General features: G+C 42.8%; 1 protein-coding gene across 1 annotated transcript in view; it reads left to right on the top strand.

Annotated features, from left to right (window-relative positions):
• Positions 1 to 27,309, top strand: part of trappc8 (trafficking protein particle complex subunit 8) — a 231,467-nt gene that overhangs the window by 50,910 nt on the left and 153,248 nt on the right. The window contains exon 3 of the mRNA XM_068032627.1: positions 5,448 to 5,531. Within this exon, the coding sequence (XP_067888728.1) occupies positions 5,448 to 5,531 (84 nt within the window). The remainder of the gene's footprint in view (positions 1 to 5,447; positions 5,532 to 27,309) is intronic.

Genomic DNA, 27,309 nt, shown 5'->3' with positions numbered 1-27,309 from the left:
ACCTGAGAACTTGTTAGCCTGCAGCTCCAACAATTTGCTCAGTACCACTTCTCTGGTGATTGTCATTTTCTTGAGTTCCTCCCTCCCTTCCGTTTCCTGATTTACAGCTCTTTCTGGGATGTTACTTGTATCCTCTATAGTGAAGACTGATGCAAAATACCTGGTCAATTCATCTGCCATCTCCTTATTTTCCATTATTACTTCCTCTGATTCACTTTCGATAGGACCAATGCTCACTTTAACTTTTTTTTTAACTATCTATAGAAACTCTTACTAACTGTTTTTATATTTTTAGCTAGCTTTCTCTCGTACTCTAACTTTTCCTTCCTTATTAATCTTATTGTCATTCTTCACTGTTTTTTATATTCTGTCCAATGTTCTGACCTGCCTCCCATTTTTGCACAATAATGTGCTTTTTCTTTAACTCTTTTAGTTAACCATGGCTGGTAGGTCTTCCCCTTGGAATTTTCTTTTCCTGTGGAATATATCTATTGTGTGTATTCTGAAATATCCCCTTAAATGTCTGTAGCTGCATCTCTTGACCTATCCCTTAATCTAATTTGCCAGTTCACTTTAGCTAGCTCTGCTTTCATACCCTCATAATTGCCATTATTTAAGTTTAAAATACTAGTCTTAGACCCACTCTTCTGTCCCTCAAACGGAATGTAAAATTTAATTGTATTATGATTGCTGCTGCCTAGGCATGGCTTCACTGAGGTATTAATTAATCCAATCTCATTGCACAATACCAGGTCTCATATAGCCTGCTCTTTGGCTCCAGAACCTGCTGTTCTAAGAAACTATCCCGAAAACATTCTATGAACTCCTCATCTCTGCTACCTTTTCCCATCTGATTTTTCCAGTTCGTATGTAGATTACAATCCCCCATGATTATTGCCATGCCTTTCTGACGAGCTCCCATTATTTCTTCCTTTAACCACATGGTAGGACAGGGAATACTGTTAGGGAGCATGTACACCACTCCCACAAGTGACTTCTTGCCTTTTACCATTTCTCATCTCTACTCAAACTGCTTCTACATCCTGGTTTCCTGAACTTGGGTCATCCCTCTCTGTTGTGCTAATACCATCATTAATTAACAGAGCTAACCCTCCACCTTTTCCTAGCTTCCTGTCCTTCCTAAATGTCATGTATCCTTCAATATGTCATCCTGCAGCTATGACTCTGTAATGGCTATCAGATCGTACTTATTTATTTCTATTTGCTCTATCAGTTCATCGGTTTTATTTTGAATGTTATGTGTATTCAGATGCAGAGCCTTTAGTTTTGTCCTTATTTTCTTATGTTTGTAACCTCTAGCGTTATCTACTGATTTACTCTTAGCTTTGTACTCTCTGTCCCTTCCTGTCACGGTCTGTTTATCATTACCTTATTTCTACTCTTTAATTTACCACCTTTTCCAAAATTTGACCTCTTGCCCCTACTATTTAGTTTAAGCCTAAGTAGAACGATTAGAGGGGACATGAAAAACTTTTTTGCCCAGAGGGTGGTGGGTGTCTGGAATTTAGCGCCCAGATTGGTGGAGGCAGAAACCGTCAACTCGTTTAAAAGGTACCTGGGACCTGCACTTGAAATGCTGTAACCTGCAAGGCTATGGACCAGATGCTGGAAGGTGGGATTAGATTGGGTGGCTAATTTCTTTTTAAGCCGGTGCAGACACTATGGGATGAATGGCCTCTTTCTGCGCCGTAACTTTTCTGTGGTTCTAAAACATTCTAGTTCTCTAGTTATGCAGCTCGCGAGAACATGGGTCCCAGCACAGTTCAGGTGAAGACCGTTCCAGTGGTACAGCCACCACTTTCCCTACAAACCGGCCACACTTCAACCACACCAATCTTTTGAGCCACACATTTGTTTCTCTAATCTTATTTGCTCTGTGCCAATTTGCTCAGCTATTAATCCAGAGCTCATAAGGTTATAAAGTGGCTAATCAGAAGATGAGGTGCTGTTCCTTATGCTTTGTTTGAGTTTCATTGCAGCAGTATAGGAGGCTGAAGACAGAGGTCAATGGGAGTGGGGCAGGGCGTTAAAATGACAAGGGACTGAAAGCTTAGGGTCATTGCTTGTGGACTGAAGTTTTCCACAAAGTGGTCACCAATCTGCATTTGGTCTCGCCAGTGTAAAGGAGATCATATCGTGAGTGGCGAATACGGTACATGAAATTCAAAGAAATGTATGTAAATCACCTCCAGAAGGAGTGTTTGGGACCCTGGATGGTGAGAAAGGAGGAAGCAGAAGGGTAGGCATTGCATGGAAAGAAGGTGTTGCGGGTGACAGGTGTAGATCAGTATGTCAGGGAGGGAATAGTACTTTTGAAAGGCTGAAAGGAGAGGGGAAGATGTATTTTGTGGCCCCACACTTTGGGTGGCAATGGCTGAGGAGGATATGTTGCTTGCAGAGGCTGGTAGAGTGTAAGCTGAGAAGGGGGAACTTTGTCATGCTTCTGGAGGGAGGGGAAGGGGTTAGAGCATGCAGTGGAATGGACACCGTCAACCATGGTGAGGGGACATTCTTAGTTGAGGAAATAGAAAGACACATCAAGTACTGTATGGAAGGAATAGGACTGTGATGGAGGAAATGGGAGAGAGGGCTAGAGTTCTTACAGGAAGCAGGATGGGTGGAAGTGTAGTCAAGGTAGTTTTGGAAGTTAAATAAAAGCAAAATACTGTGGATGCTGGAAATCTGAAATAAAAACCAAGTGCTAGAAATACTCAGGTCTGGCAGCATACGTGGAGAGAAAAACTGAGTTAACGTTTCAGGTCTGTGACTTTTCATCAGAAGTGACTAAGATGTAATAGGTTTTAAGTAAGTAAAGCAGGGGTGAGGGGAAAAGAACAAAAGCAAAGGTGTGTGATAGGATAGAGGGCCAGAGAGATTAACTGACAAAGGAGGTCATGGGGCAAAGGCAAAGAGGATGTGCTAATGGTGTGGTGAAACACTAAGCATTAGTGCAGAGAGAGTGTTAATGACCAAATAACGAACAGCCCTAGCCAAAAGCACAAACATGAAAAACGTTGTTTAAGGCAGACACATGGTTTAAAAAAAACCCCAAAAAATAAAATAATAAAGGGCCAGTCATGCTCTGATATTATTGAATTCAATGTTCAGTCCAGAAGGCTGTAGAGTACCTAATCGGAAAATGAGATGCTGCTCCTCGAGCTTGCGTTGATGTTCACTGGAACAGCGCAGCAGGCCCAGGACAGACAACTGGGCATGTTGAAATGGCAAGCAACCGGAAGCTCGACTGTGTTTGCGTACTGAGCGGAAGTGTTCCGCAAATTGGTGACCCAATCTGCGTTTGGTCTCCCCAATGTGAAGGAGACAGCATGGTGAGAAGCGAATGCGATATACTAAATTGAAAGAAGTACAAGTAAATCGCTGCTTCACCTGGAAGGAGTATTTGGGGCCTTAGATGGTGAGGAGAGAGGAGCTAAAAGGGCAGTTATTACACCTGCTGAGATTTCATTGGAAGGGGATGAGGTGTTGGGGATAATGGAGGAGTGGATACTTTGTGGTCTAACCCGAACAATCTTTTTAAAGAAGAGAGTTGTACTCAGCAGAGTTTTTTATTTGCATTCCAGCCTGTGGTGTGGTTTCCTGTGGTCAGGAAAATTTTCAAAGCACATGTACTGAATTTTCTTCCTCAATTTAGTGTTTTACATTGTTAAACTTGTAGTAGTTCTGTTTTTATGTGTTGAAAAACAGTTGATGTCTGAAGAATTTCCGTCACCTCTGAGTCAAAAGAACTGGAAGTCATTTGAAAGTGCTGTATCTTGGATATGGGGAAGCATTATGACTTTGTCCAGGGTACATGTCTTTTATGACTTTAACCAGTCCAATCCCTGCTGGTGCACTTGTGTGAGTGATTGTTTTTTTTTCCCCACTATACATGATGGCCGGTATAACGTGATCAGGATAGTCCCAGGTTGCTATACCGAAAATTAGTACAGTTCCTAGTGAAACCTCTTTCCACAAAAAAGTACTGCAGTAGTCTTGACTGTCACCACTGAGTCAGAAGATTATGGGTTCAATTCCCACTCCAGGACTTGAGCATAAAAATTGAGGATGACACTCCAAGCGCAATACTTAGGGAGTGTTGCACTGTTGGAGGTGCCATCTTTCAGATGAGACATTGAACCAAGGCCCCGTCTGTCCTTTCAGGTGAATGTAAAAGATCCCACAGAAGAGCAGGGAATTGTCCTGGTATCCTGGCCAATATCTATTCCTTAGTCGTCATTAAAAAAAAACAGATTATCTGGTCTCTATCACATTGCTGTTTATGGCAGCTTGATGTGCACAAATTGGCTGCCGCTTTCCTATATCACAGTAGTTGAATGCACTTCAAAAGTACTTCATTGGTTGCAAAGCTCTTTAGGATGTCCTGTGGTTGTTAAAGGTGCTACATAAATTCAAGTTTTTTCAAGTCTTTTGCAGTCAAAGTTCTGTGAGTCCCAAGGAAACCAACAGTGTTAAGTTAAATGGGTACTAGAGTTCAGTTCTGAAGAAGGACTCAACAAATGTGAACTTGCTGAAAGTCAGCCTTTACCACCAGAGGATGAGATGTTAAACTACAGTGCTGTCTTGCCTTTCAAATATGCTCCATGAAACACTACTAATTCATGAAAAGAAACACCTACAGTAAAAGTGTTATCAGCATGTGCCAGACTTAAGAGAATAAGCAAAAATTCCAGTTATTCAAGAGTTGTACGTAGGTGGGTGGAGATCCGACCTTCCGCTCCGAAGCTACTGCTGGGAGAGCAAAGGGTACCCAGGGCCTGGCATTGGGAAAGCTGATTCTTAATTTTTCCTTAATCCTTTGGGGCTAGTGCACCAAGCTAGTAGGCAGGAGAATCCACCCTTTCCAAAGGAGCCTTCCCTCGTGAAGATGGGACACGGAATTCGGGAGCAAAAAGCATCTGACTGCAGGGAGCAAGAATTCCATTATAGTGAATGGGGAACCGATCACCGAGGCAAGGTCGCATTTCTAACTGCAGATGGCAACCTGAATTCCAGCAGAAATTCCAAATAATAGATTCGGATTGTAAAGTGCCAGATAACCAAACTTCTGTTTCTCTTTCAGCAGTCAATAGTACCTGCAATTTTTCACTTTGGCAAAGCATTTGGACTTGACATTTTGTGCAGTTTGAATGCGAGCAGCTGCTTGATCTACCTGAAATAGTCGCCATGCTGATGGGTTTAAGTGCTTCCTTTCTAATTGCCTATGACAAATGGTCAGTGCCATTGGTCTGATGTAATGCCTTGTGGGATTAGCGGTGATAGTATTGTGTAAGTGGTGTATTTTGTGAATCATTGTACATGGAGAGAAAAATACTTGTACAAGTCTTTGTTTTGGGCATTTCTATACAGTAGATCTAAGATCTTAACTCTGTGATGGCTCATTAATATAATGTTCTGTTTTCCATCAGATCGCTCAGTTAAAGCTAGTGTTCCATGGTACAATAATTGGAAAGACACTTTGACGCAGCTGAGTTCGTCCAAGTTCCATGCAGGTATTTTCTTCAGTTGGTGTGGGTTTAGCAGTTACTTATCTCCCTTTCTCATTTCTTAGCTTTTAAAAGCTATCACACTTATTAAGGCTGGCTGACTTTCTGAATCTTCAGTACAATCCATGATATTTTTCGACAGTGTTAGTTGGTTCCACTGTGTTCTTGTATTGCTTGCGAAGGCTAGAGCAACTAGGGGGTTGATGAAAAAGACACCATCTCGGGGCAAATGAAATTTTTCAGAGTGAATGCTTGGAAAAGTTCAATTCAGTAATTGATTTGTCAATTTGTATCTGGTTCAGCTATTAATCTTTAAAGCTGCAGTGATGTATTTTTCGAGTGTCTGTTAAAATCTAAGGTTCCTTACGTGCATGCCAAGTCAAAATTGTAATTGGATTCTTGTCCGAGCAGACTTTGTTAAAAAAAATATTTGTCTGTCCTTGGTTTGGTTCTTTTGCTGCATCCTTTCAATAGTTTTAACCTGCTTTGTGCACTCACTTCTTTGCGAACAACTTAGTCCAATATGTCTGTAAAATCAGCTTGTTTTAAAATAGATATTCCGCTTGCATATTAAAACAAATGGTTGAATTTTATTCAGAGATGAGCTGTTACTTAATGCAAAATATAGTTGTAGAAAAAATGAAAATTGAGAAAAGCAGCTAGTTAAAAGCTGAAAGTGAGGGTGATGTTTGGTGTAATCTGAGCTACCTCAGAGAATTAATCTGTGTATTAATGGTCCCTGGAGTACTTGATAATGTGAACAAAGTTCAAGTTGGTTCCTTGGTTACAAATATGGATAGTTGCTTGTGTATAGAAAGCAACAACTGCGTGCGTGCGTGCGACGGTTTCCCCCCCCCCTATCCGTGCTGGCTGTCACATTGCAAGAGACGATCAGAAAGCTCCAGACCCCCGCCCTGTCCCTGTAGCATGTAAGGTTTTCTTTCCTCTTCAGGTGCTTATCCAATTCCCTTTTGATAGCCAGTGAAGTACATTTCAAGTGTAATCACTGTTGTAATATTTTGATTTCAAATCCCTCTATGGCCTTGCCCTTATCTCTGCAACCTCCTACAACCCTCCTGAGACATCTGCTCTTCCAGTTTTATCCTCTTACCCATCCCTAATTTTTATTGCTCCATCGTTGATGCCTGTGCCTTCAGCTGCCAAGGTGCGAAGCTCTGGACTTTCCTCCTTTTAAGATGCTGCTTAAAAGCTACTTTTTGATCAAGCTTTTGGTTGCCTGTTCTAATAGCTTGTTATTTGGCTGTGGCAAATGTTGTTTAATAATTGCTCCTGTGAAGTTCCCTAGGACATTCTTCTACTTTAAAGTTGCTTTATAAATGCACCATGTTGTAAAGTTGGAGATGCAGCACCAATTTTCTCTCAAATTCCGACAAACAGCAATGAGATAATGACCAGATAATCTATTTTAGTGTTGTAGTTGATGGATAATTATTGGCCAGGACACTGGGGTGAACTCCCCTACTCTTCACTTTGTATTGAGGGACCATTTGTCCCCACGAGAGGGCATTTGGGGCCTCAGTTTAACGTTTCATCTGAAAAGTAACTCGGGCAGTGTAGAATTCCCTCAGTACTGGCATTGGAGTGTCAGACTATATTATGTTCATTGTGTCATGACATTTGTTGTCCTGGGTCTAAAGCATATCAAATGGAGCATTGTTCCTCACCAGTGAGACGTCTATGTATGATGTGCATTTCTAACGCCTTATGCTTCTAATCACTTTTACGACTTCAGTGAGACAGTTAACATTAAAACAAGAGATATGAACTCCCATGATCAATTTAACAAGTATATGACAAGATTTTACATTTTAAGACTTTTTACTAAAACAACTAAACTAAAAATCAATGTTAACTAAACATTACTTTGTAAGTAGCTAATTTGCTAAATTATAGAGAAAGGTATTTCCCTTTTAACTGAAACACTTGCAAATCCCACACCACATTACCCAGTTTCATTATTGAAGCGATATCTTTGCAGTTAAAAGTCCCAAACACACCTCAATTGCAATGGGTTGGATCTCTCAGTCCTTAAAGTTAATCACTTCTGAGCACTTTCGACCTGGACTCTGTCAATAAAGCAATCTCTGGTGACCCCTTTGGTCTTGTTTCCTCGACAAACCTCCACTTTCGAATTGTTCTAGTGTTAGCCTCTGCTTCTCTCCCCCTTCTCTCCCCCTCCTCTCCCCCCCCCCTCCTCTCCCCCCCCCTCCCCCCCTCCTCTCCTCCCCCCCCGCAACAGCTGGACTTTGTTTTCCTGTCATCCTTACAGCTTCCCGACTTCTGAAAGCCTGTTGAATTTATCCAGAATCAAAACTGAATAGTCATTTCCCGTTTTCAGTATGCAGAGTCCACAAGTCTGGCCAGAGCAGAACTACAAAGGCTTTTCTTTGTTTCTAAGTGGTGCAGTGGTTCGCACTGCAGCCACACGGCTCCAGTGACCCGGGTTCGGTTCTGGGTACTGCCTGTGCGGAGTTTGCAAGTTCTCCCTGTGACCACGTGGGTTTCCTCCTACATGTCCAAGACTTGTGGGTTGATGGGTAAATTGGCCGTTGTAAAAATTGCCCCTAGTGTAGGTAGGTGGTAGGAGAATTGAGGGGAGGTGGGGATGTGAGGGAAAATGGGATTAATGTAGGATTAGTATAAATTGGTGGTTGATGGTTGGCGTGGACTCGGTGGGCCGAAGGGCCTGTTTCGGTGCTGTATCTCTCAATGACTCTAACTGTTAACAATTTCAACTCGCGTTTGCGCTTTTGGAGCCCCTGGCTCACTGTTAACAATTTGCGAGTGTGGCAGAGCGAAACCCATTTTGCTTCAGGTATTACAACCTTGCACTCTCCTTTCAAAAGGATCTTTGCTCTGCGTCCCTTGTTTGCATGGTAACCAGGATCCCTGTCTTGTCTCTGGGTAGAGTTGGTATGAGGTCACATGTCTCTTCCGAATCCTCCTTACACTACATTAAAAATCACAGTTTTTAAAAAACAGTCCAGCGTTTAACACCATACACACCAGCTGGCTTCAGTGTGGTTAGCTCTGTATTCCGTTGCTTAGTAAATAGCACATTGACTCTTGTATGTTAAAATTAAAAAGCATTATTGGGAGACTAATTGTCGGGGTAGAATCACACATTGTACAATTGTTTTATAACATTTTGGCACTGCTTTGAGAATGCATTGTGGAGTTTGTATGCTGTGGATCCAGTGCAACAAATGTCCAAATACAATGTTGACAACAAGTTAACCTTTGATGTTTGTGCTTCCATATATAGGATGGAGTATTCTGACTTTGTGTACACAGTGTATTGCAACTTCTGTCAGTTCATTGTTTTTTGTTTAATGTTTTATGACTTTTTTTTCTTTTGGGTGCACATTACATACAATTCCTGACTTTAAGGAGAAAAACACTGGCTTGTATCCAGGTGCTGGGACATCTCCCACTTGTTGGAAGGTTTATGTGGCCTGGCAACCTATGATTTCATTGTGTATTTTTAAGTTTGTTGTTTATTCGTCTTGCATGTTGAGTGGGGGTGGGTGGGAAGGACTAGAAATCCTCGTATCAGACATTGGAGAACACTGGCTCCTTAATGCTGATCTTTTAAATCCACACCGGTACAGTTACATTGTGCATAGCAGTGAGATTTAACATTTTTATTCTATGATTTTGAGCTCTGGGAATTTTTATTCCTATCGGTTGCAGCATTCCAGTAATCCATGGGACTGGAATCCTAGGGGAGGCGGTGGCGTAGTGTTAATGTAACCCAGAGCCCAGGCTAATGTTCTGAGGATAAAAACAAGAAATGCTGGAATCACTCAGCAGGTCTGGCAGCATCTGTGGAAAGAGAAGCAGAGTTAACGTTTCGGGTCAGTGACCCTTCTTCGGAACTGGGACTTTATTTTAGTGTTTATTTTAATGTTCTGAGGACATGGTTTCGAATCCCACCATGGCAGAAGGTGGAATTTGAATTCAGTTAATAAATCTGGAATTAAAAGCAAGTCTAATAGTGACCATGGAACCATTGTCGATTGTAGTAAAACCGATCTGGATCACTAATCACTAGGGAAGGAAATCTGCCATCCTTACCTGGTCTGGTCTACATGTGATTCCGGACCCACAGCAATGTGGTTGATTCTTAAATATCCTTTGAAATGGCCTAGTAAGCCACTCAAGGGCAATTCGGGATGGGCAATAAATGCTGGCCTCGCTAATGACGCACACATCCCGATGGGAAAAAATTATGATCTACCTTCCCCCATCCCTTGCTATCCAAAATGTTGTTAATGAGCTATAATGTGTCATGAATAGCAGGTTACTATTCAGATTCATGTCTCTATTTACCGAATAATTGAATTACGAGTTCAGCTGTTCCTGCTGAGATGGAGAGTAGCTGCTTGGTCATTTAGACACTTAACCAGACCCTTTTCCCGATTGTTTCACCCCTGACCTCAGAAACTACCCAAAAAGACAAATGTTTCACATCCTGTGTAACAGAGCAGTATTAGTGATCTGCGAACTGGTCATCTAATATATTTAGATGGGGTGTGGCATACGTTGGGTAATACCAAGTTCACAGAATAGTTACAGTGCAGAAGGAGGCCACTCGGCCCATTGTGTCTGTACTGGCTCAGTTCAGTTCCCCTGCCTTTTCCCCATAATGCTGCACATGCTCCCTTTTGAATGCTTCAACTGAACCTACCTCCTCCACACACACACTCCACACTCACTCGCTGCGTGAAAACTTTTTTCCTCGTCACTTTTGCTGGTCCAACCAAATACTTGAAATCTGTGTCCTTTCGTTCTCGATTCTTTCACAAGTGGGAACAGTTTCTCTCGAACTCTATCTGGAACTCACTGCCTGAAAGGGTTGTTGAAGCAGAAACCCTCAACTCGTTCAAAAGGAGTCTGGATATGCACCTGAAGTACTGTAATCTGCACGGCTACGGACCAAATTCTGGAAGGTGGGATTAGAACAGGTGGATCGTTTTTTGGCTGGCACAGACATGATGGGCCAAGTAGCCTCTTTCTGTGCCTTAAACGTTCTATGATTCTATTTATCTGGACCCCTCATGATTTTGAATAACTCTATCAAATCACCTCTCAGCCTTCTCTTCAAGGCAAACAGTGCTAACCTCTCCAATCTATTTTCATAATTGAAGTTCCTCATCCTGGAACCATTCTCATGAATCTTTTCTGTACTCTCCAATGCCCTCAGGTCTTCCCTAAAGTGTGGCAGCCAGAACTGGGCGCAGTACTCCAGCTGAGGCCAAACTAGTGTCTTATACAGGGTCAACATAACCTCCTTGCTGTTATGCCCCTATTAAAGCCCAGGATACTCTATGCTTTATTAACTGTGCTGCCACCTTCAATGACTTTTGTACATATACACCCTGGTCCCTCTGCTCCTGCACCCTTTAGATTTGTACTCTTTATTTTATATGGTCTCTTTGTCCCAAAGACTGATGGATCGTATCAAACAACATGCCCCTTACGCTGTTCGCAACGAGCAAGGTACAGGCCACACCCAACAAGTCCGCGCTTGCAAAACTCAAAACAGAGCGTCCGACATTAGATGTGATTCCGCGATTGGATAACATTTACTCAGTAATCCTCCGTGTGCTAAGAATTACACTGACAACCAATTTAAGATTCAGTAGGGCTGGCAGAGAGGCACATTTGCGCGTACTGGAAACTACATATATTAATACACAGGGCCCTGTTCTTTGCAGACAGAAAGGCCATGTACAAACAATGTGCCTGTTTCAGCTAAATAAAATAAGTGACAGCCATTTCGCTGGTTCATTCCTTAAGGCAATGCCTTGAGTAATGCCTAGTTTAAATTTCAAACGAAGCTTGGCAGTCAACTCCCTCGCTCATTCTAACCTGTCCCCCTCTCAACTTGAGGCACTCCGTTCTCTCAGGTCTAACCCTGACATGGTCATCAAAACTGCAGACAAGGGTGGTGCTGTTTTTGTATGACGTACTGACCTCTACCTTGCAGAGGCTCAGTGCCAACTCTCAGACACTTCTTCCTACCTCCCTCTGGACCATGACCCCACCACCGAACATCAAGCTACTGTCCACAGGACTGTCACTGACCTCATCTCCTCCGCAGATCTTCCCTCCACAGCTTCCAACCTCATAGTCCCGCAACCCCGGACAGTTTGCTTCTTCCTCCTTCCCAAAATCCACAAACAGGACTGTCCCGGCAGACCCATTGTGTCAGCCTGCTCCTGTCCCACTGAACTTATTTCTTCCTATCTTACCTCTTTCTTTTCTATGCTGGTCCAGTCTCTTCCCACCTACATCCATGACTCTTCTGACGCCCTACATCATTTTGACAATTTCCAGTTTCCTGGCCCCAACCGCCCCCTCTTCACTATGGACGTCCAATCTCTCTACACCTCCATCCCCCACCAGGACGGTTTGAGGGCGCTCCGCTTCTTCCTTGAACAGAGGCCCAACCAGTCCCCATCCACCACCGCCCTCCTCCACCTGGCTAAACTTGTTCTCACATTGAACAACTTCTCCTTCAACTCCACTCACTTCCTTCAAGTAAAAGGTGTTGCTATGGGTACCCGCATTGGTCCTAGTTATGCCTGTCTTTTTGTGGGATATGTCGAACATTCCTTGTTCCAGTTCTACTCCGGCCCCCTCCCCCAACTCTTTCCAGTACATTGATGACCGTATCGGTGCAGTTTCCTGCTCCCGCCCCGAACTGGAAAACTTTATCAACTTTGCTTCTAATTTCCACTCTTCTCTCACCTTTTACATGGTCCATGTCCGACACTTCCCTTCCCTTCTTCGACTTCTCTGTCTCCATCTCTGGGGATAGGCTGTCTACTAATATCCATTATAAGCCCACCGACACTCTCAGCTACCTCAACTGCACTTATTCACACCTGCCTCCTGTAAGGATTCCATTCCATTCTCCCAGTTTCTGCGTTTCCGACGCATCTGCTCTGATGATGCCTTCCATGCTACGCTTCTGATATGTCTTCCTTTTTCCTCAACCGAGGATTCCCCCTCACTGTGGTTGACCAGCCCATTTCCCGCACCTCTACCTTCATCCCTTCCCCTCCCTCCCAGAACCGCGACAGGGTTCCCCTTGTCCTCACTTTCCACCCCATCAGCCTCCATTCCCAAGGGATCATCCTGTGCCATTTCCGCCACTTCCAGCGTGATGCCACGACCAAACGCATCTTCCCCTCCCTTCTACTGTCAGCATTCCAAAGGGATCATTCCCTCCGCGACACCCTGGTCCACTCCTCCATTACCCGCACCACCTCGTCCCCTTCCCACGGCACCTTCCCCTGCAATCCCAGGAGGTGTAACACCTGCCCATTTACCTCCTCTCTCCTCACTATCCTAGGCCCCAAACACTCCTTTCAGGTGAAGCAGCGATTTACTTGTACTTCTTTCAATGTAGTATACTTATTCGCTGCTCACAATGTGGTTTTCTCTACATTGGGGAGACCAAACACAGACTGGGTGACCGCTTTGCGGAACACCTCTGCTCAGTCTGAAAGCATGATTCCGAGCTTCTGGTTGCTTGACATTTCAACACTCCCCCCTGCTCTCATGCTCACATCTCTGTCCTGGGATTGCTGCAATGTTCCCGTGGACATCAACGCAAGATCGAGGAACAGCATCTCATTTACCAATTAGGCACAATACAGCCTGCCAGACTGAACATTGAGTTCAATAATTTCAGAGTATGACAGCCCCCCATTTTACTTTTATTTTTAGTTATTTTTTCTTTTTTCTTATTTATGTATTTTTTTGTGTTTGTTTTATTTTATTTTATTTCATAGTTTGTTCAGTTTGCTTACCCACTTTTTTTTCCATGTTTGTACTTGCGGCTGTTCAATTTTCAGTCCGTTAACACCCTACCTGTACTAATACTTTGTCTTTCAGGGCACCATTAACATATTGTTTGCCTTTGCTCCACGACATTCTGGTCAGCTATTCTGTGACCTTGTCCTATCTACACCTTCTCCTTTGTTATCTCTTGCCCCACCCCTGCTTTACTTACTTATAACCTTTCACATTTCTAATACTTGCCAGTTCTGAAGAAGGGTCAGTGACCTGAAACATTAACTCTGCTTCTCTCTCCACAGATGCTGTCAGACCTGCTGAGTATTTCCAGCATTTCTTGTTTTTATTTCTTGGCAGTCAACTGTCAGTCCTATAAACTGGTGCATTCTCCATGGCAATGCCCTTACCAATCAGAACTTCATCTGATGAAGGGTCACAGACCTGAAACGTTAACTCTGTTTCTCTCTCCACAGATGCTGCCAGACCTGCTGAGTATTTCTGCCACTTTCTGTTCTCATTTCAGAGTTCCAGCATACACAGTATTTTGCTCTTATTTTCATGTTGCTACTGTCCCTTTTACTCCATGAGCTATAATGTTGCTCACAAGTATGTTGTGTGGCCCTTTATCAGATACCATTTGAAAGTCCATGTGCACCACATCAACAGCATTGCCTCTCTTGTTACCACCTCAAAAAACTCCAGGTAGTTGGTCAAACATGATTTTCCCTTAAGAAATCCATGCTGGCTTTCCTTAATTAACCCACATTTGTCCATGTGTCTATTGATTTTGTCCCGAATTATTTTTTTCTAGAAGTTTCCCCACCACCGAAGTATAATCAGCTCCACTCCTCATTTTATTCCCCTTTTCCTATTTATATGTCTATAGGAGACTTTAGGTTTCCCTTCAATGCTAGCTACCACTCACTTTTCATGCTCTCTTATTTTCTCTGATTTGCTTTTTCAATTCCCCTCTGGGCCTTCTATATTCAGCCTGGTTCTCGAAATAGTATTTTTGATGTGGCATCTGTCATAAGCACACTTTTATCTTAATCTCTACTTCTTTTGTCATCCAGGAAGCTCTGGATTTGTTTGCCCTAACTTTCCACTTTGAAGAAGTTGTGGAGGGAGGGCCAAGTGCATTATTTCCTCCCCCCCTATACACTTCTGAATTTTAATCTTTGTTCTCTTTATAAAAAAAAAATCTATTAGGAATAAAATGTGCCTGGACCTTAAGTCCTTGTTTTGTTCAATGATAATCACCCTGGTGTTGGTGTTTTCATGTTCAGCTGCAATCGCAATGGATATTTTTGGATTCTAGCCACTTGGTCCCAACAATACTGTGTGCAATCTGTTCAGTAATTATCTAATCTGTAGTGTTCTCTTGTCATTCACATTCTACATTGCGTGATTCACTATTCAAGTTTTTTTTATTCCTTCTTAGGATGTGTCACTGGCAAGGCCAGCATTTATTCATGATCCCTAATTGCCCTTGAGAAGGTGATGGTGAACTGCCTTTTTGAAACACTGCAGTCCATGTGGTGTAGGTACACCAACAGTGCTGTTGGGGAGGAAGTTCCAGGATTTTGATCCAGCGACAGTAAAGGAATATTGTTCCTACTCAGATGGTGTGTGACTAGGAGGGGACCAGGTGGTGGTTTTCCCATGTGTCTGCTGTCCTTGTTCTAGGTGGTAGAGCTCACGGGTTTAGAAGGTACTGTTGAAGGAGCCTTGGCGCGTGCTGCTGTGCATCTTGTAGATGGTATACACTGCTGCCACTGTGCGCCCGTGGTGGAAGGGCTGAATATTGAAGGTGGTGGATGGAGTGCCAATCAAGCGGCTGCTTTGTCCTGGATGGTGTCGAGCTGCACTCATCCAAGCAAGTGGAAAGTATTCCATCACACTGCTGACTTGTACCTTGTAGATGGTGGACATGCATTGGGGAGTCAGGAGGTGAGTTACTTGCTGCAGAATTCCCAGCCTCTGACCTGCTCTTGTAGCCAGAATGTTGATCTGGCTGGTTCCATTAAGTTTCTGTAACACCCAGAATGTTGGGGGATTTAGCAATGGTATTGTTGAACGTAAAGGAGAGGTGGTTAGATTCTGTCTTGTTGAAGGTCATCATTGCCTGGCACTTGTGTGGTGTGAATGTTACTTGTCATGTATCAGCTAAAGTCTGAATGTTGTCCAGGTCTTGTTGCATATGGACACAGACTGCTTCAGTATCTGAAGCAGAGGCCTGCTTTAGATTGGGAAAAAGAACCTGACCCAGACCCAAACCCAACTGATCCACAGCAGGCCCGAGCCTGACCCGGCCTGAGTCCCTCCAATTTTGCACCGAGCCTGGCCCGATCTGAACTCGCCACTACTCGGCCCAACCCGACCCGGCTGTCCCTTTACTTGCCTTCCTGACATCGAACCTGCAAGAAGCTTGAGCGCGACGTCCTAGTAACAACGTCGGGGTCGGGTAGCAGGCCTCTAATCTGAGGAGTTGCAACTGAACACCGCAATTATCAGCGAGCATTCCCACTTCTGACCTTATGATGCAGGAAAGGTCATTGATGAAGCAGCTGAAGATGGTTGGGCCTGGAACACTATCCTGAGGAACTCGTGCATCAATGTCCTGGGGCTGATATGATTGGCCTTCAACAACCAAAGCCATCTTCCTTTGTGCTCTGATTCAAACCAGCAGAGAGTTTTCCCCAATTCCCATTGAGTTCAATTTTATTTTTATTTTTATTTATTTAGAGATGCAGCACTGAAACAGGCCCTTTGGCCCACCGAGTCTGTGCTGACCAAGAACCACCCATTTATACTAACCCTACAGTAATCCCATATTCCCTACCACCTACCTACACTAAGGGCAATTTACAATGGCCAATTTACCTATCAACCTGCAAGTCTTTGGCGGTGGGAGGAAACCGGAGCACCTGGCGAAAACCCATGCGGTCACGGGGAGAACTTGCAAACTCCGCACAGGCAGTACCCAGAATTGAACCCTGGTCCCTGGAGCTGTGAGGCTGCGGTGCTAACCACTGCGCCACTGTGCCGCCCAAGGCCGCCCATTTTGCTAGGGCTAATTTTTAAAAATGGACAAGAACTGAAGATAATTTTTCACTTTTCAGTTCCTCTTTCTGTAAAAATCAGCTGAAATTGCCTTGCAAATTGGGTGTCTTCCAACAGTGTTTCACTTTAAAGATAGTCATTGATAAATCCAAGAAGGAATGCAGAAGAAACTTCTTTACCCAGAAAATGGTTAGAATATGGGATTTGCCGTCACGAGGAGTAGTTGAGGCATTTAAAGGGGATGCTGGAGAAAGGAATATTAGGTTATACTGACAGGGTGAAATGAAGTGGCCGGGGGGTGGTGGTGGTCGTGGGAGGCTCGTATGAAACACAAACATCGCCATAGACTAGTTGGGCTAAATGGCCTGTTCTTGTGCTGTAGAATTCTAATGTAATTCTGTATGTAGACTCTATATAGTCTGCCTTTTATATGACTCTTTTTACTGATACTATAGTACTTTCAAAGAGTGGGCTTGCATTCATCTGTGTAATTTGTGTTTTCTCCTGGTGTGTAAAGTTTATTATTTTGGGACAGTGTGTTCCTTGCACATTGAAATACACAAAGTGTTTATGCATTCATTTCCCTGGGAACTTCATTTTTCTTGCCTTTTGTTGCATGAAGTTGAAAATTCCTGAAGCAAGCAGACAAGTTGTTACTTTCAATCTCTCTGCAGTGACTGTTTACAATTCAGAGACCAGTTTAAGGTCAAGGAAAGTCTAGTCCTTTTGTTTTTTTTAATTCATTCTTGGGATGTGGGCATCGCTGGTGAGGCCAGCATTTATTGCCCATCCCTAATTGCCCTTGAGAAGACATTATTCCTACAACCATGGTAAACCTTGTTTGGGATCTTTCTCGCTGATTGGTTGCTCCAGTCATGTCATGAACAGCTTCATTCCATGCAGGAGAGGTTGGGGGTAGAGGACACCACTTCAAAGCAGCCTGAGGCAACTGGCTGTGGCTCAGATGCTACAGTGATTTTCTTGGGTTTAAATGGGGCTATAGTGTGCTGGTATTTACATTGAGCTTCTGTGATATGTGAATGGGCTGGGTGGGCAGTTTCTTTGATCTCATTGGGGTTTCCAAGCTACTTAACTGTCTGTTAGCAGGAAATTGACTTGGATATCGGAATCTTTTGGTGAGATTACCTTTGTTATGTAAAAAGTGGATTATTGAGTTAAAAATTACTTCTCTCACCCTCCTGCCCTGCCTCTCATAAACACGGCATCACTTGTCTCCTGCCCTGCCAGCAGGTCTGCTGAAACTCTCATCCATTCCTTCGTTACCCCTGACCTCGACTATTTCAGTGTGCTGCTGGCTGGCTTCCCACCTAGCATTAGTTGTAAGTTTGAGCTGATCCAAAACTCTCACTGAGAACCATGCATCTTGAGACATTTACTATTTTAAAGACTCTGTATAAATGAAAGCTGTTGTTGAAGTTAGAAGTTCCTAATCTGCCTTGCCAGGAGAGATGGTGTGCATATCTTTGTTGCCTTTAACTGACACTCCCTCATCCGTTGAATGTTTTGGTTTCGAGACTTGAATCCTGATAAGTTCAGTTGAGGAATGTGCTTTACTGTGTACTTTAATGCCATCGAATGTATGGATGTCCACGCATTTAAGGACATAATGTAAATAGCAGAATTCAGCCATTCGGCCCCTTGAGCCTGCTGCGCCATTCCATACTGATTGCAGCCTCAACTCCACTTTCCTGCCTGCTCTCCCACAACCCTTGACTCACTTGTAGATCAAAAATCTGTCTAACTCCGCCTTAAATATATTCAATGACCCAACCTCCACCTACCTGCTGGGGAAGAGAATTCCAAAGATTAACAACCCTCTGAGAAGAAATTCCTCCTCATTTCCATCTTTAATGGGAAACTCCTTATTCTGAAACATGCCTAGTTCATGAGGGGAAACGTGCACTCTGCTTTTCTACTGTTTGCACTCACTTCAAACAGCACATTGTCATTTACGGCAAATACAGATTAGTTTAGAAGGTAATATGTTGTTTTTAGAATTTGGTGTATTATAGAATGGTTACAGCACAGAAGGAGGCCATTTGGCCTGTTATATCTGTGCTAGCTCTACAAGAGCAACTCCCCTAATCCCACTCCTCCGCCTTTTCCCCGTAGCCCTGCAAATTTTTTCTTCAGGTAATTATCCAGTTCTCTTTTGAAGGCCTCAATTGAATCTGCCTCCACCATATACTCGGGCATTGGATTCCAGAACCTAACCACTTACTGCGTTTAAAAAGAAAAGTTTGTTATGTCGTCGTTGCTTCTTTAGCCAGTCACCTTAAATCGATCTCCTTTGGTTCTGGAAACGTTGGCCAATGGGAGCAGTTTCTCTCTCTCTTCTCTGTCCAGACCCCTCATGATTTTGAACAGTTCTATCAAAACTACTCAATCTTCTCCAAGGAGAACAGACCCAGCTTCTCCAATCTGTCCATGTAACTGAAGTTCCTCATCCCTGGAACCATTCTCCATACCCTCTCTAATCATATAAGATGATTAAGCGGATTGACAAAGTAGACAGAGAGGATGTTTCCTCTTGTGGGGCAATCTAGGATGAGAGGTCATAGTTTTAGGATAAGGGGTAGCAGATTTAAAACAGAGATGAGAAATTACTATTCTCAAAGGGTTGTGAGTCTGTGGAATTCACTACCCCAGAATGGGGTGGATGCTGGGACATTGAGTAAATTTAAGGAGACAATACAGATTTTTAATTAGTAATGGGTTGAAGGGTTATGGAGAACGGGCAGGAAAGTGGAGTTGAGGCTCAGATGAGATCAGCCATGATCGTATTGAATGGCGGAGCAGGCTCGAGGGGCTGAATTGCCTACTCCTACTCCTAGTTCTTGTGTTCTTATGTAATGCCTTCACATCCTTCCAAAAGTGTGGAGCCCAGAATTTAGCCCAGCCTAATGCTATGCAGTAGTTCAGTTACTTGGGTAGCAAGTTAGGATTAATGCTCAATTCATGACATGGAGCCATTTCTGTGCATTCAGGGTTTTGCCTTTGTTATGGAAACAGTTCCTTTTTTTCAGTGTCAGACAAACTTAAATGTTTTGAATAGTTTTACGATGGCTGCAAACGAGGAAGTATAAGCTAATGTCGGTTTTATAATCTCAAACCTTTCGAGCACTACATTCCTACATTTCTTCTGTTTCTGTGTCGTTCATAACTTTTTTTAGCCCAGAAAGTGACTTTGAATTAACAGGACTAGACTTTGTGACTGACATATGACATATCACATGCTCAACCTCAAGAGTATTTAAGATGAATGTCTATGGTTTCAGGCAAAAGCCTGAATGCACAGAAATGGCGCATGATGTTATGAGCAATTAACAGTGGAAAAGTTCCTGCAGCAAACTACTTCTCCACCCAACCCCCCTTTTCGAGGATTGTGAAAAGGATACTGTAGAAGTGTTGTGCAATATTTAAACTGTGTTTACAGCATATTAAGGAGCAATATGCCTGTTACATTGATGCAGAGGTTCCTAAACTGGGGATGAAGGGGGTTGGGCAGGGGAGGTTTTTACATTATTAGGTTTTCAGGGTCCGAGAGGAGGAAAATTCCTCATTTTGGTGTATTGTACTTGGCCAGAAGTACGCAGAAACCCTCCTTGTGTGTGTAAACAGAATTTTTGGTGAAGTGAAATCTGGCAAATCAGAAGCAAATCCTGAAGAATTTCCCAACCAGTGTGTTCTAATTCTAATAGCTCTTGGAGTGTGGCAGCTCCTCCAAGCCACTTTCACAGAATTCGAAAGAAACTCCAGAATTTAACTGGATCAGGGATGGGATTTGTTATTAAGTCTTGGAAAGATACTGGTGACGAGGTAACCAAGTGCTTGATTACAAAAAAAAACTCCTTTTACTGGAGACATTTGTTCAGAATTTGTCATATTTACCATCTGGATTTGGAACTATATCACCGTTACTTCACTGTCGCCGGGTCAGAATCCTGGAACTCCCTCCTTAACAACACTGTACGTGTGTCTACCTACCCCACGTGGACTGCAGTAGTTCAAGAAGGTAGCTCACCACCACCTTCTCAAGGGCAATTAGGGATGGGCAATAAATGCTGGCATAGCCAGCGACACATGCCTCCCATGAAGGAAGAAAAAAGTTTCCTTTGTTAGAAGTTGAAGAAAACCACTAGAGATGTTAGGAACATGGGAGTAGGTCATTTGGGCCCCTGAAGACTGCTGCACCATTTAACTAGATCTTGGCTGATCATCTACCTCAAAGCCATTTTTCTGCACTATCCCATATCCCTTGATATCTTTAATATCTGGAAATGCATTGATTTCTGTCTTGAATGTACTTAATGACTGAGCTACAGCCCTCTGGGGTCGAGAACTCCACAGATTCACCACACACTCGGTCTTAAATGGCCTTCCTCTTATTCTGAGGCTGTCCCCTGGTTCTAGATGCCCCCCCCCCCTCCAAACATGGGGGTAGGGTGTTATATGCACTGTATAATTCATGTTACTGTGGTATTTGGTGTTCGAGAACTGTGAAAGAACATTTTTCAAAGCGTAAAGTGTAAGATGTTGATCCCTGGAAATAAAGCCAGTTTAAAAAAAAAAATAGGGATCATCCTTCCTGCATGAACTTAGGATTGATATTTATTCGTTCAGGTGAAAATGTGACCATCGTGTGTTTGGTGCTATAGGTCTTAGTTAGGACAGCATGAGACCAAGCAAACTAAAACATCACTTGAACAGCGCACTTCCTGCCTTCAAAAATAAATAAAAGAACTTGTGATGGTAATAGATGAGTGAAGTGCGCCCTCAGCCTATGCCTGTACTGTCTTGTACCAAATCGTAACAAATGGAAACTCTCAGACAGTTGGTCAAAGTGTTGTAATTATTAGTAGTGATTGGGATGGCATCAGTATGATGTAGAAGGGAAGTGTTGACCAGCTAAATCTCATATCACTATTTAACAGCCTCGAAGGCCCAGAATTGCTGATATGACCGAGGGTATCCAGGACTGGTGAGGTGAAACCCTTCTCTCTCTACAAACTGCCGGGAGTGTACACTGCACTGCTGCAGCATAGCTGGTTTTCATTTGATGTATCAATTCATCCCAGATCCCACCCTCCTTTTAAATTTGCCTTTCTGGTCCAGCAAGAGCATGAGAGTTGTTCAAAAATTTAGACTGGCACATGGGAAGTAGAAACATTGAATAGAATTGTTGTCGATGTGTTTGTTAAATTCATTTTTTTGAACCATTTAACAAATGTATGAAAATGTAGAGTTTGCTATCACAAGGAGTAGTTGTGGCAAATGCATTTAAGGGAGCCTTGGTGTGTGGTACATACTAATAATTTAGATTTTAATGTCGGGCGTATGATTAAGAAACTTGCAGATGGTACAAAAATTGGCGCTATGATTGAGAGAAAGAAAGCTGTAGTCTGCAGGAAGAAATCACTGGACTGGTCAGCTGGGTAGAAACATGGAAAATGGAGTACATGCCAGGGAGGTGTAATGTAATGCATTTAGGGAGGGCGAATAAGACAAGGGAATACATAATAAGTAGTATATTACTGAGAAGTATAGAGGGACAGAGACTTTAGATTGCATGCCCCACAGATCCCAGAAGGTAACAGGACTGATAGATAAGCTAAGGCAAACGGAATCTTTTGCTGGCTGGGCCGTAGGATATCAGACCTGGAAGCGAGGCTGCCTCTAACTTTTTTTCGTGTCTGTGGTTACTTTATTTAAATGTGCAGCGCCTTTTAAATTTTTGTGCGGCTGCGCATGCGATAACTTAAAGCGCTTAAAGGGACCAACTTGTTATCAGCCTGTACAGCGACTGTTGGGTTTCTGCGTGGCTGTGCAGCTTATGGAGAATGTTGGCACGGAGATTACGCTAGAACTGTATCAACACCAGTTAGGCCAGAGCTTCGAATACTGCATGCAATTCTGGTTATTGCATTACAGGTAGGATGTGATCGCATTAGAGAGTCTGCGGAGGAGATCACGATATTGCCAGTACTGGAAGATTTTAACTCTGAAGAAAGATTGGATAGGCTGGGATTGTTAACTTTGGAACAAAGGAGGCTGAAGGAAGATTTAATTGTGATGTATAAAATTGAGGTGCCTACAGAGTGGATAGGAAGGAAGGGCTCTGGACCAAGTGCAGTAAAGTGGGTTAAGCTGGATAGCTTTTTTTGGGGGCAGCATAGGCAGAGTGGGCTGAATGGCGCCCTTCTGTGCTGTATATTTTGAATATAAGGGGTCTGGCCTGAATAGATAGAGAAACTGTTCCCACTCGAAAGGATCGAGAACGAGAAGGCACAGATTTAAATTATTTGGTAAGACCAGCAAAAGTGACATGAGGAAAAACCTTTTCTCTCAGCGAGTGGTTAAGGTCTAGAATGTGTTGCCTAACAGTGTGGTGGAGGCAATTCAATTCAAAAGGGGATTAGACTGTTTATGAAAAAGAACGTGCAGGGTTACGGGAGAAGATGGGGGATTGGAACTGAGTGAATTGCTCTTTGAGAGCCAGAGCCGACATGAAGGGCTGAATGACTGCCTCCTGCTCTGTAACAATTGTATGATTCTGTGATAAGCATGAGGAAGAAGGGAATGAGGGTTATGCTGATAGGGTGACATGCGGAAGAATGGGAGGCAGCTTGAGTGAAACATAAATGTCAACATGGATTGGTTGGGTTGAATGGCACGTTTGTGTGCTCTATTCTGTGTAATTCTGCAGCTTTTCTTTGCAAGCTAAGAATTGACATTTTGATTATGCACTTAGAGTTTGCCCAAATAACATTTCCTTTGGAGTAACTGTATACTGTAAGACATTGGCCTGGATTTTGTGTTGGTACTGATGGCAAAATTTTCATGTTCACCGTCATTACTCCACTGAAACTGACAACAACTTCAGGAGTCCACATGTGCATCAATTACACAGAAATCCAAAAATTACTGGCAGTGATTCTATGCTACACCAGCGGATGTGTGGCTGAGGTCCTCCCAGACTGCAGTCGCTGGGAAATCACTGAATTGATGACAACTTCCACTCTTGCAGTTAGTTGTGCTAAAAATGTTACAGCTTGTTGAAAGACGTGTAATTGTTTTTTTTTACATTGTGCTAAGTTATAGTTATCGGGAGGCGATGGCGTTGTGGTAATGTCACTGGACTAGTAATCCAGAGCCCAGGGTAATGCTCTGGGGGCATGGGTTCAAATCCCACCACTGCAGATGATGAAATTTGAATTCAATTAGTAAATCTGGAATTAAAAGCTAATGGTGACCATGAAACCATTGTCGATTATTGTAAAAACCCAGCTGGTTCACTAATGCCCTTTATGGAAGAGAATCTGCTGTCATTACCTGGTCTGGCCTACATGTGACACCAGACCCACAGCAATGTGGTTGACTCTTAGATGCCCTCTGAAATGGCCTAGCAAGCCACTCAGTTCAAGGGCAATTAGGGAATGGGCAATAAATGCTGGCCTTGCTAGCGACACCCACATCCCACAAATGAATTTCTGCAAAACACTTGGCCATGAGAAGCTGATGTTTATAGTTGTTTGTCATTTTTCCATTATAGTTCCACATTTTTACAATATTGGTTTGAATTTTGGATTTAAATAGAAGCTAAAATATCAATATAAACAACCATCAATGATGTTTCGCCATCTGAAAATTTAAATTAAGAGTGAAGGATAAAGTCCTTTTTAACTTCCTGATTTGCTGCTTTTGTGAATACTGCACTGTGATTGGCTGCAGACAGCACTGCTGCTGGCTGCCTGGAGATCCTCTTGACTTGGTGCCAGATTTAAACAGCTATCGGAAAAGGGCATATCCATGCCGTAGCGATCACTACATCCTTTATGGGCAGCTCTCTGAGGTTAGCGGCGAGTGCCTTTGCTTCACCACTGACTGCAAAATCCAGTCATATGTAACTGTGTTGTCGATGTTGTCTTCTGCCAGTATTGTCCATGAAACATTGCTCCTAGAAGTTAAAAGATGTAATCCTGGAATATTTGTTTCCGTTTTGTACAAAATCCAGTTAATGTCCTGAAAGCGATGCAGTTGAATTGCAGGAATTTGCTTAGGTCTGAAATTTGTTTTCAGAGAACTTTGAAGTAAAGGCCAAGTTTGCTGAGAGTCTGAGGAGAATTAGATTGTTGCTGGTGACTGTTTAGAGAGAGAATTTTAAAGTCATGACTCCCAGTTTGAAAGGAGTTCCCTGAATTGTCCCAAAGAGTTGCCAAAATACTTGTTCACTTTGTCTCACTGTATCCATGTGCAGTGTTTTTTTTTCCTTCACTTGCATCAGATGCAGGTTAGAGAAACTGCTTGAATCTAGAGACTGTGGTTGTGCTGCAAAATTCCACAAGTTGTATGTTATCACACAGGCTCATCCTACTCAGGCACGAGGGTGAAGTCAGCATTATTTTATGTTCAAGTTCATTCAGTAGTGTTACTGTCATTTATTTTGAGCATTATGTATGCTAGTTGAGAAAATAAAATCCCCTTCCATGCAAAGCTACAGTTTCTTGGAGAGCAACGTGCATGGGACATGAATCACTGAGTAAGCTGGGGGATGCCTTAGCAATAAGTAGTAGTTTGGAAATCTTTGCATTAATGGGTGTTTTCCTGGAAATTTAATACGTTTGCACTGATGCCAAATACTCATTGGAGTGAAGGCGTGATCTGACTCTGGAGAGAAGCAGTTTGACACTCGCTTCAGTTTAATGTTAGATGGAGCAGGAATCCACTACCTAGCTCGCAAAATGCTCAATCACTTGACAAAATGCTTAAAGACTGGGATTCACCTTCAGTGTTAACGGTTCGGAGAGTAGCCTCATAGATGCAAAGTTCTCTCCTGAACAGGAGCATTGGAGTTCCCACAGTGTTAAACGGAGTTTGTGCTTGTCTGGTCCCAGGTGGCAGTGACAACTCCAAGCCAATAGCTGCAGCATAAATATAACCAATGATTCTAAAATCCGAGTGACAAATTTTAATTACAGCAGCCATTTTAAGTTCGGATAAGATGAGACCCAGGGCTGTGCCAGTTTGAAGTCTGACCTTTTGTGAATTTAATATCTGAATCATGCGAGACTGGGTTTGATATCTGTCTAGTGGAATACTATGTCCTTGCATCTGTAATCCCTCTTCACTATATCCTACCTGTAGACACATGTATTTAAATATTGGGTAAAGACCCAACTGGGCATAGCTGTGGTGCTCCGTGGTTAGATAGCTTGCCAGCACTTGCTACCAAAGCTCATACATGAATAATGAATGGACTTTAGGCAACTTTCTTGAGATTGCTTCATATCTGTGGACCTGTACTTCTATATAAACAGTCCTTGAACAATATTACTTTGTTAGTGTCCTGATTTAGTGATGCTGCAATTGTGCTTTTTCTGTTAAAGTCTATGCTCAAAACCCTTCTTGTAACTAAGTTAGTGTTATTTTTCTTGTATATCTAATTCTGTGCTTCTTGTGATAAATCAGCAACCAGTTTGGTTTTTTTTTATGGATGTTGGAGTAAAGAAGTAGTCAAGATGCATAATTCAGATACAGCAGCATAGTTTTCTGATTAAGTCTTAATGGGACCAACAAAGTATTGGAATACCTCCATGGATGCAAATTAGTTTCACCTCATGATTAGATGCAGAAATGAAGCTGTGATAATTGTAGTATGGGTTGCCCAGTTCCCTGGTTCTGGTTTTATTGACTTGGCAAATGAAAATTCATCTCCGAATCGTGTCAAAAACACATTTTCCTGAAAAACTGATTTTCATTAATCAGCAAAATGTACAAGGTTGACATTGTTTTGAACGCCCACATTTGCAATGTTTAACTCTGAAACTGAATCGACCATTTGATAAAAGTAGAAATATTTCCAGTTAGAGTTGGGAGTTTTCACCCATTTCATAAACAGTAAGAAGTAACAGCACTGTTGGTGTACCTACCCCACACAAACTGCAGCGGTTCAAGAAGGCAGCTCACCACCTTCTCAAGGGCAATTCAGGATGGGCAATGAATGCTGGCCGAGCCAACAATGCCCACATCCCATGAACAAATAAAAAGCTATTTTCTTTTGAGGCTATAATTGGCTACTGCCATATACTAACTTGCACCAAGTCCCACTTGCTGATCACCTCTGGTCGCTGACCTGCGTTAGCTGCCAGTCCAGCAATTCCTCAAATGAAAAATTTTCATCCTCGTGTCCATATCCCGACATGGCCTTGCCTCTTCGTATCTCTGAAACTTTCTGCAGCCCTACAACCCTCCCAGAATTCTGTGTTCAAGCAACACGAGCTTCTTGTGTTTCCCTGATTTTCCTTTGCTCTAACATTTGGTGGCCGTGCTTTCAGCCGCCTGGACCCTAAGTTCTGAAATTGCCTCCCTAATCCTCTTGGCCCTTCTGCCCTTTAAGACACTCCCTAAAACCTATCTCTCTGACCCAGGCTTTTGGTCACCTGTCCTAACACCTTTTGTGGCTCAGTGTCGAATTTTGTATGTTAACTGTTCTGTGAAACACCTTGGGAAATTTTGCTATGTTAAATGCGCTTATATTGTTTGCATTACAACAGTTAGACCTCCTTCGGATGGATTTAACTGAAAGATCTAGTTTCGATTTCGATTTGGTTAGTGATTAATTCTTCAATCTCCACCCAATGTGGTTAAGGCTTGAACTGGTTAAAAGTTATTCTGTTTCATGAAGCGCAAGGCAAGTGTTCGTTTTCATCCGTGAAACAGTTGACAATATTTCTGTCTGTCAGGATTTGAGTGACATCACGCTATTCTTTATTTAAAATAGTAAACTTCAGCTAATTTCTATCAAGTGTAAGTTATGCCTTTTAGTAGTTATCGTTTTTGTCAACATGTTTAAAACAGTTCATATTAATAA

Source organism: Heterodontus francisci, chromosome 5 (genome assembly GCF_036365525.1).
Source record: "Heterodontus francisci isolate sHetFra1 chromosome 5, sHetFra1.hap1, whole genome shotgun sequence".
Taxonomy (NCBI): domain Eukaryota; kingdom Metazoa; phylum Chordata; class Chondrichthyes; order Heterodontiformes; family Heterodontidae; genus Heterodontus; species Heterodontus francisci.
This window is presented reverse-complemented; position numbering and strand designations above follow the sequence as displayed.